At 42.6% G+C, this 13,187-nt stretch overlaps 1 protein-coding gene across 1 annotated transcript; it reads right to left on the reverse strand.

The window, feature by feature from the left end:
- Positions 1–82: 82 nt before the first annotated feature.
- On the reverse strand, positions 83–13,113 carry LOC144034536 (adenylate cyclase type 2). The gene is made up of 27 exons (XM_077543359.1): positions 12,928–13,113; positions 11,537–11,619; positions 10,402–11,095; positions 9,235–9,432; positions 9,008–9,169; positions 7,991–8,140; positions 7,758–7,909; positions 7,568–7,679; positions 7,357–7,484; positions 6,463–6,621; positions 6,216–6,375; positions 5,984–6,142; positions 5,876–5,907; positions 5,695–5,748; positions 5,569–5,632; positions 5,402–5,499; positions 5,244–5,328; positions 5,024–5,161; positions 4,642–4,719; positions 4,262–4,440; positions 4,075–4,159; positions 2,666–2,824; positions 2,380–2,526; positions 2,184–2,285; positions 1,496–1,610; positions 1,244–1,368; positions 83–1,170 (listed from the first exon to the last, which is right to left on the reverse strand). The coding sequence occupies exons 3-27, from the start codon at positions 11,080–11,082 to the stop codon at positions 1,036–1,038; spliced, it is 3,657 nt and encodes a 1,218-aa protein (XP_077399485.1). The 5' UTR covers positions 11,083–11,095; positions 11,537–11,619; positions 12,928–13,113; the 3' UTR covers positions 83–1,035.
- Positions 13,114–13,187: the final 74 nt, after the last annotated feature.

The raw sequence follows: 13,187 nt of genomic DNA on the forward strand, positions 1-13,187 counted from the left end.
AAAATAATACATCTTGTAATAATTCAAATAAACATTACAACGTGCAAAACATTGTCAAGAACTTTGCATTTATAGCCACCGATATTTTGTTCATTTTAATAAACATAAATAATTTATTTCACTTTGAAATTTAAATTCTCACCCATCTATGAAACAGATTTTCGATGCATCGCCCAAATGATCTACTATGCTATGGTACAAAATCTTCCGAGGTATATTTACATAAAAAAAAAAACAATCTATTCTATTAGTTCATAAATAGTATTTCCACGTATTGTACACCATCCATCTATAAAAACCATACAATTCTACATAATCTAACAACAATATTGAAAAATATATTACATATTTTTTTGCATTGCAATTATAAACATGCCTTAAACATGTCTTTGGTGTGCTGCCTACATTCTTAGTACGTACCTGAAAGCAGTAGTTGAATAAAAGTGCAAGTATCTTAACAGAAATTAGCTTGAAGCTGGTCACCTTGTAGAAAATTACAAAAGTACAATTTACTGTTATAAATCTGGTTCTGATTTACTTCAGTGGTCCACATGTTGGCCCATCATGAGTAAGGTTAGTCATCACGTGACACTGGCGGTACATGTGAATCACCAAATTAAATGTTCAAACTGTGCATAATTTCAACTTTAAAAAATCAGGACATTTGTTTAGTACAGTTTAGTTGTATTTAACTTTTAAGTGCAATAATACATTTGGCACTCTGAGAGCCAAATATTTGTTGAGGTGGTACTATTAGTGTAAAAACTTTGAGAACCACTGATGTAGGCCATTTAACTGTCAACAAAAACTGTCCTTCATTTAATTCAGCAAACTGTCATGAATCTGACGTTTGGGAAAAAGAAAAGCATTCACATGGATATACAGACACAGTAGCATGATCATTCAACTGATCAGGATCATATTTAGTGTCTCATCCCAAGACAAAGTCAACCCGTTGTCTGTTGTGACGGCATCGCTATGGCCAGCGCAATGCGGCGGGCTCCTTTTAAAAGTCTCTCTTTCAAACTGTGGCGGTCAGAACTGCGGAGATGGCTGCTCCGTATTCACAAAGTACGTTTTCAGCTCCCCTTTGCCCTTGACGTTGACGACTCCTCGGAGTGTGATGCCGTAGCCCACGCTCTGGACCACTTGGGCCGTCTCTTCTGTCACCTGGACGCAGAGACAGAAGTGGACGTGGTCAAGCGGGCAAGGGTGCGAGCTAGTGGTTAGTTAATGGACTGACCTGGATCCTGTCCAACACTCCTGTGCTGTCCATCCTGCTAGCCACGTTGACCGAGTTCCCCCAGATGTCGTACTGCGGCTTATGAGCCCCAATGACTCCGGCAATGACTGGGCCCTGGTTTATTCCTGCAAATGAACATTGAAGAGTTAATTATTGGATGTTAAGTATTACTCACGCCCCTGACTCAACCTAATGAAAAAATTGACGCGTCAATGTCAATTTCAAAAGCGTCACGTGGGGAAACAGGCTTACCGATCCGCAGTTTGAAGTTGTTGAAGGAGTGTGTATTGATGAGCTCAAGATTGCTCTTTAGAGCGATCGCAAACTCCACCATAGAGCGCAAGTGACTGTAGGACATGTCGCATTTCTGCAGAGGGAGCCAGAAATCTCGTTTCAAAGGAGGCATGATAGCATGATTAAGTACAGTGAGCCACAGCAAAATCGCAAATTTTTTGAGCAACATTTTTTTTTCTTCATGCGTTTCAACAATATATACAGGTAAGTTCAAATTTAGATTTGGCCGCCTTCAGTGTAGTACCACACTGTGCCACAACATGCCACGCAGCACTGAGCTCCACTGGATGTAGATGCAATGTAATTAAGAGAAGAAGAAGCGGAGTCTGATCCTATGGTACCGTACTGTTTATAAAAATAGTTTAATTCTCCTGTGTGTGTGTGTTAAAGACGTGTGTTTGAAGGTTTATGATTACATATATCATCTTTGCTAATTTCCAGTAGCTCACCTGTGGCATTCTGAATTATATGTTAGCATAAAGCTAGTAGACTTTCAGAGAGTGGTTGAACATCTTGGTGTTTTAACATACATTTTTGAAATCTCTTTTGTTTTGTCTTTGTTTTACGGCCTTTTATCTATGCCTGAAAGACGGGTTCACTGTAGAACCTAAGTAGGGGGTTGAGTCCAATTTTATGATGAATATACCTTACTGTCATCCCATGATTGCGACAGCCCTGTAGCCGCCATGTATGTACTGCCGATGGTCTTGATCTTCTCCACTGAAGAAAATTTTGGCTTTGATAAAAGCTGAACAACAGATTGACATGCGAGAAGGTGAGACGATCAGACAAGGTCAGAGGTACGCTTGAGAAAATCTCCTGACGCTACTAATCCTTCACACCTCATCAAAGTCGGCAATGATCTCATTGAGAAAACGTAAACACTCTAGACCGTCTCTGTTGGCGCTGCTCTCGCTGTAGAACTCCTTAAACTGAGGCACGGAGGCAAACATGATGCACACGCAGTCGTACGACTGGCTGTACAGGTCCTGAAACCAAAAGAAGCCATCAAATTTCAGCAGCAAGTCTTTTTATTTATACTGTATAGCGCTACCGAAATTAGCACAATGCACTTGAGAACAATGGGCACAACAACATTCTCACGATGGCTTAAAAAAAAAAAATCACCTGATTGCGAACAGTTTTGCCCAAGAAGAAGGAGGCCACATGAAGGGGCAGAACATTCTGGAGGAGAAGCTTGTTCACATTCTCCACAGTCTCCATCTCCTCTTGTTCCAACTTGAAACAGTGTTCCAACAGGAAGTCGACGCGGCAGCCCAGCTCATCCTGACAGGAATGACAGTTCAAATAAATAAATAAATAAAAAAGGGAAGTAAAAAATATCCAATATTTATCTTTATCTCATACTGCAATATTGTGTACTTCCTTAAAACGTAGATACTACCCCTTTACTATGAGCTAAATTATACATCAAGAATTGCAATTCAAAATCCCTACATACTATAAAAGTCTGCACACACTTGTTCAAAATCAAATGCCAGTTTTTTGTGATTTAAAAAGAAGAGACCTAGATCATTTCAAAACTTTCAAAACAAGTGTGTGTGTGTGTGTGGGGGGGGGGGGGGTCATCTTTTTGGGAGGGGAATTACAAATTAACTGTGATAATGTGTACACATGTATTTAAATGGGAATTAACACACAACTGCCAAAAATGCCTGACATATCCTAAATACAGTTCAGCTGTGCTAGTAGGCTTATATATTTGCTATAATAATAATAATAATAATACAAATAATAGTATTAATTTCAAAATAATGGTAACCTATACCAAACGTTCAAACCCTGCGTGCAACATACTTACAAGCTAATTTATGTTTGGACATTGCTTTCAACTGTCTCTCAAGTTGTTCACAATTTTACATGACACATTGACAATCTGACAAACTGGGCGGCACGGTGGCTGACTGGTTAGCATGTCCACCTCCCAGTGCAGATGACGTGCGATCGAGTCCGGGCTTTGGCTTTCCTGGGTGGAGTTTGCATGTTGTCCCCGTGCTTGCGTGGGTTTCCTCCCACATTCCAACGACATGCATGTCAGGTTAATTGAACACTCCAAATTGTCCATAGGTGTGATTATGAGTGTGGATGGTTGTTCGTCTCTGTGTGCCCTGAATTGGCTGGCAACCAGTTCAGGGTGTGCCCCGCCTACTGCCCGAAGCCAGCTGGGATAGGCTCCCGCAACCCTTGTAAGGACAAGCGGTTAAGAAAATGGATGGACATTGATAAACTTTCCTGGTTATGCACATGTTTAATGCTTTAACATTTTTGGTGGGACAGTAAATCCTAATTCCCTCCTCAATTCCTAAACAGATTTGGAATGTTTTGTGGTAATTAGTTGTTTTTGACCTTGTACGTTAGTAGTAATGCTTTATTTGATATAATATCTGTGAACTTGAATAGATTTTAAAAGGAGTGCATTACTTCATGAATGCTTTCTTTATAGGGCAATTCATGAATGACACGAGAGAATGCAAGTTTCCGTGCATCGCACAAGCATGCACACATACTGTACGCACCTGTCTGGCCAGTATCAGGCAGACAATATAAAAGATGACCAGCCAAACACCAGACATGATCTGAGGGTCCTTCAGCACACCGGGTCTGGGAAGGGCACACAGATTGGAATGAGCCAGAGCGCGTCAATCAGAGACAAAAGGCACCTGTGCACCTCGGATCTACAGTCAGAGAAATCCGCTCGCTCACTTGGTGTTGTTGTTGTACAGAAGGCCGATCAGGCAGGACGAGCGGTTGGCGTACACGTGGAGAAAGAGGGCCAAGTAGACCACCACGGCCAGCGTGAGGAGCAGAGCCTTTACCGACAAACATATCCTGACGAAGACGATGACGCCGAGCATGGCCAGCAGGCAGCAGTACAGGTAGTACTGGATGGATGGATGGATGGAAATATGTTTGAGCTCTTATAGCTTACTAATGCACTGGATTGTCCATGTACTCTCAATATTGGTGAGGATTAAATGCATGGAGGCTCCAACGCATGTCGAATGTCGAATAAATGCTCAAATGGTTTGCCATACGCAGTATGTACATCAAGCGGGCCCGACACATGTTCAGTTATAACTCACAGGCACAGTGTAGAGTCGGAGACTCTCCAGCGAGCTCCTCTCGTTAATGTCGGTGCAGTTGTTTCCTGGGATGAAGACCTGAGGAGGAAAAATAAAAGAAGGAAGAAATAGCTAAACGTGAGAACGCTGCATAGGAACAAGAACAAGACAGTTGATGTGGCTAAAGAAGTGACTGTAGCAAAGAAAAGACCTTAAATTATAGAAAAGTTAAGAGCACTAGAGTATGGTTTTCATTTCGACAAGGCTAAGATCTTGCTCTGTAATTTGCTTCTACTGTATTTTCTCATGATAACATGCATTTACACCTATTTTGATTGTGAACTGTATTTAGATTCATGAAGCGGTCCCACTGTATATTTGAAAATGATAGCAAAAGGCTCACAAAGTTGAGGATGGCCATCAGCAGTGTGATGAGCAAACTCAGGCAGACGATAAACAGCCGCAGTGCCACTTTGGAGGAGACGCCACGAGACAGTCCTGATAACCAGTTAATGCGGGGCGGGATTTTGGAATTCCATTTCTTCAGAAACAAAATGAAGTAAATTATAATTTATGTTAAATACCCATTGACATGTTTTGTTGGTGAGTTTGGCCAAGCGTACCCGCAAGTAGCCACAGAACGAGATGGACAAAAGAAGCACCAGGACAGGAAAGGTGGCGCTGTAGGACACGGCCAATTCAAAGTTCCTGGCAAAGGTGCAAACACATTAAAGACAGAGGACAAACATAAAACAATAACAACAACATGGGTGCCACTCACTTGTCAGAAACGAGCATCTGGACAGCAAAAAGGGTGACAAAGACGAAAGCCAGGCAGCTCATGGACTGGTGTAGGCCCTCCACCTCCGACAGGCGAAACTGTAACGCACGAGATGCAAGACAAAAGCGCTACAGTGGGCTCACTTCCTGTTGGACAAGCGACGCTACCTGCTTCTCCAGGCGCACGTCATTGAACAGCAGCGTCAGACAGTTCAGCCTCTTGGCCCTCCTCCTGAGGAACATGCACACAGATCAGAGGAGAGGCACGAGAGATTTGAAAAACAACAAACTTACCCTGCAGTATCCAGCGTGTCCAGCGAGCCCCTCACACAGTTATCTACAAACAAGCTGAGACAAAAAAACACAAATTCCATCTATGCTACTCATATAAAGTTGGGATGGTTCATCCTAAAACATTTGGCCACTTCCTATCCTGTGTAATCAGCCTGAGCATTACATTCCTAATGGAACATACCAGGATGGGTTGTTCTGACAAGCAGGTCTTTCCTGAAGCAGACAGACATTTTACAGTCAGGACACGATTCCATGTGCGTTCGCAAAGTGTAATGCGTTTTCAACATACAGCAGATGACTGTTGCTGGTTCACTGTGACTGCATTGATCTTCTTGGAGTGGTGATTGCTGAGTTCGGCGAAGGGCCGGATGTTCCGCCACGACTGAAGGTACTGAGACATCCGCATGGACGCCCGCTGCCTGTTCTCAACAGTGGCAAGAAGGTTGGCCTGGAAATGAATGATCCACGCCGTCACGTCACATGTTTGCGCCTCGGCTGCAGTATGCCGCATAAACGCCCACCGTTGTTGGTCTTTGCTGCAGGCTCTCGGAGTTGTTGGGGTCCAACACCAAGTAGGTTTGTCTTCCTTGAAGAAGAGGATCCCGACTCCCCCCGTCGCCATCCTCCACTTGGTACGCTCCGTTCAAGTGTTTCAGAGTCTCGTCCGTGATGTGAACTCGTCTTGTATAAAAAAATTTAAAAAACACATTTGTTGCCTTTCATGGCAGAAATACCAAGAGGCAACCATCTTCATTTGAACACACTCACCCGGGAACACCTCCAGACTCCATGTGATTGGCTAGCGTAACATCATGTGACCACACATCGTACTGCCATTTTTGCAGGCCGATCACACCTGACAGCACGTTACCCGTGTGAACGCCAACACGCATGCTGATCTCCACTCCTGTGGCCTCCCGCAGTTTACTAAAAGTCAAGAAAAGGAGTACAGTTGTACCATCACTTGACCAGGCCAAGCTTGTAGTTGTACAATGAATACCCGTTATTGACCTCACTAGTCTAAACATGGCATTCTGATTAATATTATATTTGTGGAATATGAGTTATGAAGCAAAATCCAGCTGTTTTTATCCATCTCAGGGGGCGGCCATTTTGCCACATGCTGTCAACTGAAGATGACATCACAGTTGCTCAGGGCTCAGGCGACAACCAATCACAGCTAACCTGTTTTCTGAAGCTCAACTGTGATTGGTTGTTACCTGAGACCTGAGCAACTGTGATGTTATTTTCACTCGACAGCTAGTGGCAAAATGGCCGCCTACTGATATTGGTAACAACTGCTGGATTTTGCTGCTTGACTCATATTCCACTAACGCAATATTAACTAGAATACCGTATTTAGACTAGTGGGGCTGCATAGAACATATTATTGTCAAGAAATTGTTTTTGGGTTGATTTCACCTTTAAAAAATATATATATTAAATAGGTTTCCCAACGGCCAAATATGATTCCAAGAAACATTGTTAGAACAAAAAAAATAATCCAGTAAAAAATGTGCTATAAAAACCATAATTAAAAAATGTAAACAAATGACTAGTTTTATGACGTCTAATCAACAGTTCGTAACCACTTGTGTATCAAGATCGTGCGTGATGTCAAGAGGAAGCAAGAATAATGGCATCACATGCAAATGAGCTGACCTGATAGCGGTGCACATGTCCAAGCCCATCTGAACACAGTTGCTGGCGTGCGTCGGGATCGGGTCGGGCAGGCCTGACACGCAGTAGTAGCAGTCACCCAAGATTTTGATACGAAGACATCCGTTTTTCTGCAGTGACAGCATAAGGAGCTAATGTGATGGCGCACAGTCAAACACACACACACACACTCATGGACTGGACATGTTGGTACCTTGGCGATGTCGTCAAATCTGCCAAAGACCTTGTTGAGCACAGCAACGAGCTCCTCTGGTGAGCAGCTGCTGGCCAGCTTTGTGAAGCCCACAATGTCCGCGTAGATAATGCTACACACACACACACACACACACACGTTGAGCATGACACACACGTTGAGCATGGCCCCATCCTGATTCCCTCCTCACCTGACGTCTTTGTGCTGCCTTATGTAAAAGCTGTGGAAGTTGTGGAAGTTTTTACTTTGCTTTTCGCCCTTGGGCTTGGTCAGTCTGTTTATAACGTCCGTTTTCAGCTCGATGGCGATGTAACGCGGCAATACCGACAGCAGCAGACGCTCCTGGAACAAGCGGGCGACGGTCGTTTTCAGCAGGCCGGTAAAGAGTCACGATTGGATGGGGGAAATTGCATGTGATCAAACCTGCTGGTATTTCCTTATTTCCTTCTGGGAGCGGATGGCGCTGAACTCCTCTCTCTTCTGATTGGATATCCTGAGATCGTGTTCAGTGGTCCACAGGTGGAAGACCCCGATGCAGTTGACACACAAGAACAGCATGCCGTTTGCCACCAACTGAAGACAAATAAGGGGTTGGACACCATTACAACATGAGTGCAAAGTGTGTCAAGTTTAGGATTGAAAAATTCTAGGGAAGTTCCATAATTGGGGGGAATCATGAGAATTAACAGGAATGACTTGGCCATTTTTTGCTCTATTACCAAAGTTATTTTGGTTAACGAAATAACAAAAACAAAAATTCAAAACAACTTTTCGTTATATTACATAAATACATAAAAAAATGAAAATACTTAAAATAAAACTAATTGAAACTAGAATTAAAACTAATTATAATTGTAGTGAAAACATTGTTCGTTTGAGTCTTTGGTAATTAATTATATACATCAGCCTTTGGGGTTGATTTTAAATGTAATTTAATTTATTTCGATATTAACCATAGAAATGACTTAATCTAGCAGCAGCCAATAGAAAAGCACCTTCTAGGCAACAATTTTGCGTACTTGACGTTTGGCTCCAATGGCTCAGTTCGCCTTTTAACTCAGCCGAAATGCAACGCTAGGTAAGAAATGCGTTCCTTTTTTTTTTCATTTTACCGTGGTTATTAATATTCCACACAAGTAATAATAAAAAAATGTTTTTAACAGAAAACGAATACTAAAACTAACTAAAACGAAGCATTTTTTAAATGACTAAAAGTAATAAAAACTAACAGAATCTCCCCGAGAGCTAATTAAAACTAAATACATAAAATAAAAAATAAAAAACTAAACTCAAAAAGAAATTAAAAACTAATTAAAATGAAAATTCCAAAACTATAATAACCCTGTCTATCACTCGCTGATTTTCGTTCCTAGCTGGAGGTCAGGACAGAGCCCAGCTGGATTTTTCATTTCTTCACAACCCTAATCAAGATGGACGCACCTGCACAGCCAAGTCTGGCGTTTCTGGACTTGTGACCGAGATGTAAACACTAATGATGATGATGTGCGAAACGCTGGTCCAAATCCCAACCATGAGAGCCCAGGCCAGTGAGAGAGGCAGCACTGTGTATACACTCAGGGTCAGGAAGAGGAAGAAGGCGACCTGAGGAGGAGGAAGCAAGCGTTGACTTTTTTTCCCCAGACGACAGGTCAGTAATGTTTCCCCACCTGTTCCCATGTTGAGACGGGTCCTCCCGTAAAGATGAAAACAATGGCAATGACGTACAGCGTCCCCCAGACGAAGAGAGCCAGGGCGCCTGCGCAGCGCCTCACGGTGGCCAGCCATGGCAGGCACACCAACAAGCCAGCGCTCAGACTCAGAACCACGCAGACCACCGACAGAGCTCCCACGTGGACGTCGATGTTCTGGTGCGCAAAAGTGCAACCTTTCAAAGCAATCGCTTCTTTTGCAACTTTGTGTCAACATCACAAGAGTACATTTGAAGAAAGCCTTACAATCCTTTTGATTTACATAGTACAAGGTTGAATTCTCTGTTTTCTGTAAAGCAGCTCTGCGTTTGTTAATGGAGAAACCCAAAAATGTTATTTACAATATGTTGTATGTTCCTCCACTAGTCTAAACGCAGCATTCTGATTAATGCATTTGAGGAATATGGAATAATAGAAACATTAATTTCATGGGACGGCACTTGCTGTCAACTGAAAATGACATCACAGTTGCTCAGGGTTCAGGTAACTTCTAACGATCAATCATGGCTTAAACCCTGGACACACTCACAAAGACTCTGAAGAGAATAAAGACTCTTTACCTGAGCCCTAAACAACTGTCATGTCATTTTCAATCAACAGCAAGTGGCAAAATGGCCGCCCCTAATATGGATAAAAACGGGTGGATTTTGCTGCTTAATTCATATTGCACAAACGCAATATTAATCAGAATACGCATATAGACTAATGGGGGCGCATAGAACATGTTATGGTAAAGAACATTTTTGGGTGGATTTCCCTTTTAAAGTAGTTGTTTAAAGTTTAGAATTACAATAGCAGCTATGCTAATTAACATTAGCTCATCTATGGCATTCTGCGTTATATGTTAGCATTAAGCTAGAAGATGTTTGTTGTTATGTGGTTTGGTTGAATATTTTGGTGCATAATTAAACCATTTTTAATTCACTTTTCCATTATGTTTCAGTTTTACAGTAAACTTCTCACTGTAAGTTTAAATATGTTTAAAGCATGCGAGTTTAAAACTATACCAAAAAAATTGCTTTTATATGATTCCTCTACCCTGCAGATTTTCACCAATCAGGTTTACTGTATGAACAGTTGAACACCCCATTTGCCCCACGCATGCACGCACACTGTGGTTCTCACCCTTCCCGTGGTCGGAATGAGGACGATGATGGCCACGCAGAAAGCCAAAGACAGCACCAGTCCAGACAACATGGCCGGCGTCTCCTCCACACACTGCAGACAGCCCCTGTGCACGGACCTGCAGCAGCAGCTGACGCCTTCTGCGGCACTCCGCCGGGACCGCGTACTTCCACGTCCTTCTTCATGATCCGCGCTGCTCCCAGTACTCACAGCGTCCTTCGATGAGCTGCCGTTCTTCTTGCTAGATTTGGAAGTGTGTCTGCTTTTTGCCCCTTTTTTGGACTTCTTGCTTTTCACAGTTTGTTCAGAGACAGGAGAGACAGGGTTGGTCTTTTTTAAGAAGGAGGTTCCACTGAGCTCACTTAAATCACCACTAAAAGAGGTGCTGGCGTAGCCGGGGCTGGAGCGAGTGCTGCTGTAGTCCGAGTCGAAGCCCAAGTCCAAGTTTTGAGAGGACGTGCTGCCTTCGGCGGCGTCGCTCGCAGCTGTCCATCTCGACAAATAATCCACCAGCAGAGGCTCGGGTAGGTGGACAGACGGTTGACTTAGTCCCGAATGGCTGCTCGGCAGTCCTTCAACATCAGCAGTGTATGCGATGTTGACAAGTTCAAGCTCATCTATTCCAGCTTGGGCCACACCATCAACCTGCGATGCTGCTGCCGCTCCTTGGTCAGGCCGCATCTTCTTTTGAACCCTTGAATATAGTTATATATTAAAAAAAAACAAAAAAAAACACAGCTAGGTGAGAAAGCACAAAGTCAAAGACTTTAAAGACTTTTTGGGGGGCGCCAGTTGTGCTGTATCACACCATAATATCCCTACACATTCAGAAACAAAACAACCAATCCGGACTTAACTGGCCTTGAAACAGAGCAGAAAAAGGATCAAACAATCACAATTCTGAGACGCATCATAGCAAAAAAGATGCAAATGAACGATTGGTGGGAAACAAGGAAGTAAGATTAGAATGAATTTCTCCTCCTGCCATGGGCCGTATCAATAGTTCATTTTGGTAAACAGTATGTGAACAGCGGGCAGCAAATGTTAACAAGGTCGTGTTTTGGACACCCCTGCTAATGTTTGTTTTTATCAATCCAAATGTGTGTGTGTGTGTGTGTGTGTGAGAGACACTGACCAGCGTTGATTACAGAGTTTTCCTTATACTGTTAGTCCCCCTCAGTGAGCACTCAACCATCGATGGACGACGTCAAAGTCTTCCTGCCAAAAAAGAGGGTCAACAACAGTGGGATAATGACATACTCAAACAAACTCTTAATTATATTAAAATGACGTCCTTTGGTCGCTCCTCTATTGTGCTAAACTTGTTTTTCTGGCTACTTCCTCAAGCCGCACATGCGGTTCAGGTGTGTACTGGAATGGCATGACTGTGACGCACCCAGCACAGCACCTTAACAATTTTCCATGCACTAGTCCCATAATCATCTTCCTTCGCTAGATTTCTAATCATCTGACGGCCATTGCAAAACATGATTGTTCAATGATATGAACTCAAGTACAGACGCCACATAATAGGAAAGTTATCTCATTCCTATTATGTCATACATTTTTACTGTACGATGTGTCAGAAAAGTTCTATTTCTTGAGCCCGTGGCGTTTGGATAGTTGTGAGAATTGTCACCATGATAACGCACTTTTGTCACAATACCCTGAGCATCCGACACTTCCTCAACCTAAAGCGACCTCATCACTCACCTGACCTAGCCCCATAGTGATTTTTTTTCTTCCTTTTTACCAAGCTCAAGGTGGTCATCCAGAGGACACAATTTGAAGAGGTGGACGACATCAAGATGTTTTGTGATGGAGCTGCGGAGGATCCTGGAAGAATCCTTCCAGGAGTGCGTATAGACTTGGAAAATATGTTCATACGCTATACTTTTATTTTTATATTTTTTATTTTTATAGTTGGTTTTACTAGATTGTACGTGTATGATATTGTGTGGATCTCAAAGTGCAGCACTTTGGAAACGCTTGTTTATAAAATGAGCTGTAGAAATAAAGTGGATTGGATTAGATACTCAAGGAAGGGAAAACTTGTAGTTTGTAGTTCAGATTTGAAATATGTCTCTTATGACATCAGTCCTGAATCGTATTTAAATGTGTCACATTTAAAATGACTATCACAACTTCTATGCAAAGAGATAAGTGATATAATTTGAAGGATTAAATGGAATCTTTTAACGGATACCTAATTATTGTCATTTGTCGTTGACGTCAAGCAGGTTTAGACTACAAATGGAAAATACACTTGAGTTAACATCTTCAGCCATGTTTGAAAGGAAACTACAGTACAAGGGATTACATCACCAATTAAAATGGGAACAAGTGCAGACAATTTTGTCTCGAAAGCAATCTGATCTACATTAAAGTACAGTACAGTATTTTCAATATGGTATGACCGAAATTAACTTCACTTTTGCTTTACTTTTTACAAAGACAATCAAGAGATTAATTGGCGCCGAAGCACTGTTGACTAGTTTGAATGTGAACGCGGTCCGGTTAGCTTACCTCGTGACACACGTTCAATTTAATCATATTCCACTTCCAATAGCCTGCCTTCTGGCCAAGGAACGAGAAGACGAAGACATTCACATATTAGTTGGTCCAAAAATAAACTTGAGTACACTTTTCGTTCTCACACCGTGAGAACAACCGAGATCGACCCGCCAGGAGTGAGCGAGGATTCCAGTACGAGTGTACTGTACACAGCAGAGGTGGGAGGGTGCGTGCGTGTGCGTGTCTACGTGCGCGCGCGACGCCAAGCGACG

The sequence above is a fragment of the Vanacampus margaritifer genome, chromosome 15 (assembly GCF_051991255.1).
Source record: "Vanacampus margaritifer isolate UIUO_Vmar chromosome 15, RoL_Vmar_1.0, whole genome shotgun sequence".
In the NCBI taxonomy this organism is placed as follows: Eukaryota; Metazoa; Chordata; class Actinopteri; order Syngnathiformes; family Syngnathidae; genus Vanacampus; species Vanacampus margaritifer.

Bases quoted from the DNA above. Each gene is read 5' to 3' on its own strand.
- LOC144034536 (XM_077543359.1), bottom strand. From the start codon at position 11,082: ATGCGGCCTGACCAAGGAGCGGCAGCAGCATCGCAGGTTGATGGTGTG. The intron at 5,633-5,694 runs GTAAGTTTGTTG...CATGTTCCTCAG, and splicing joins GACACGCTGGATACTGCAGG to GAGGAGGGCCAAGAGGCTGA. The intron at 2,825-4,074 runs GTGCGTACAGTA...CATTCCTGTCAG, and splicing joins GCCTGATACTGGCCAGACAG to GATGAGCTGGGCTGCCGCGT.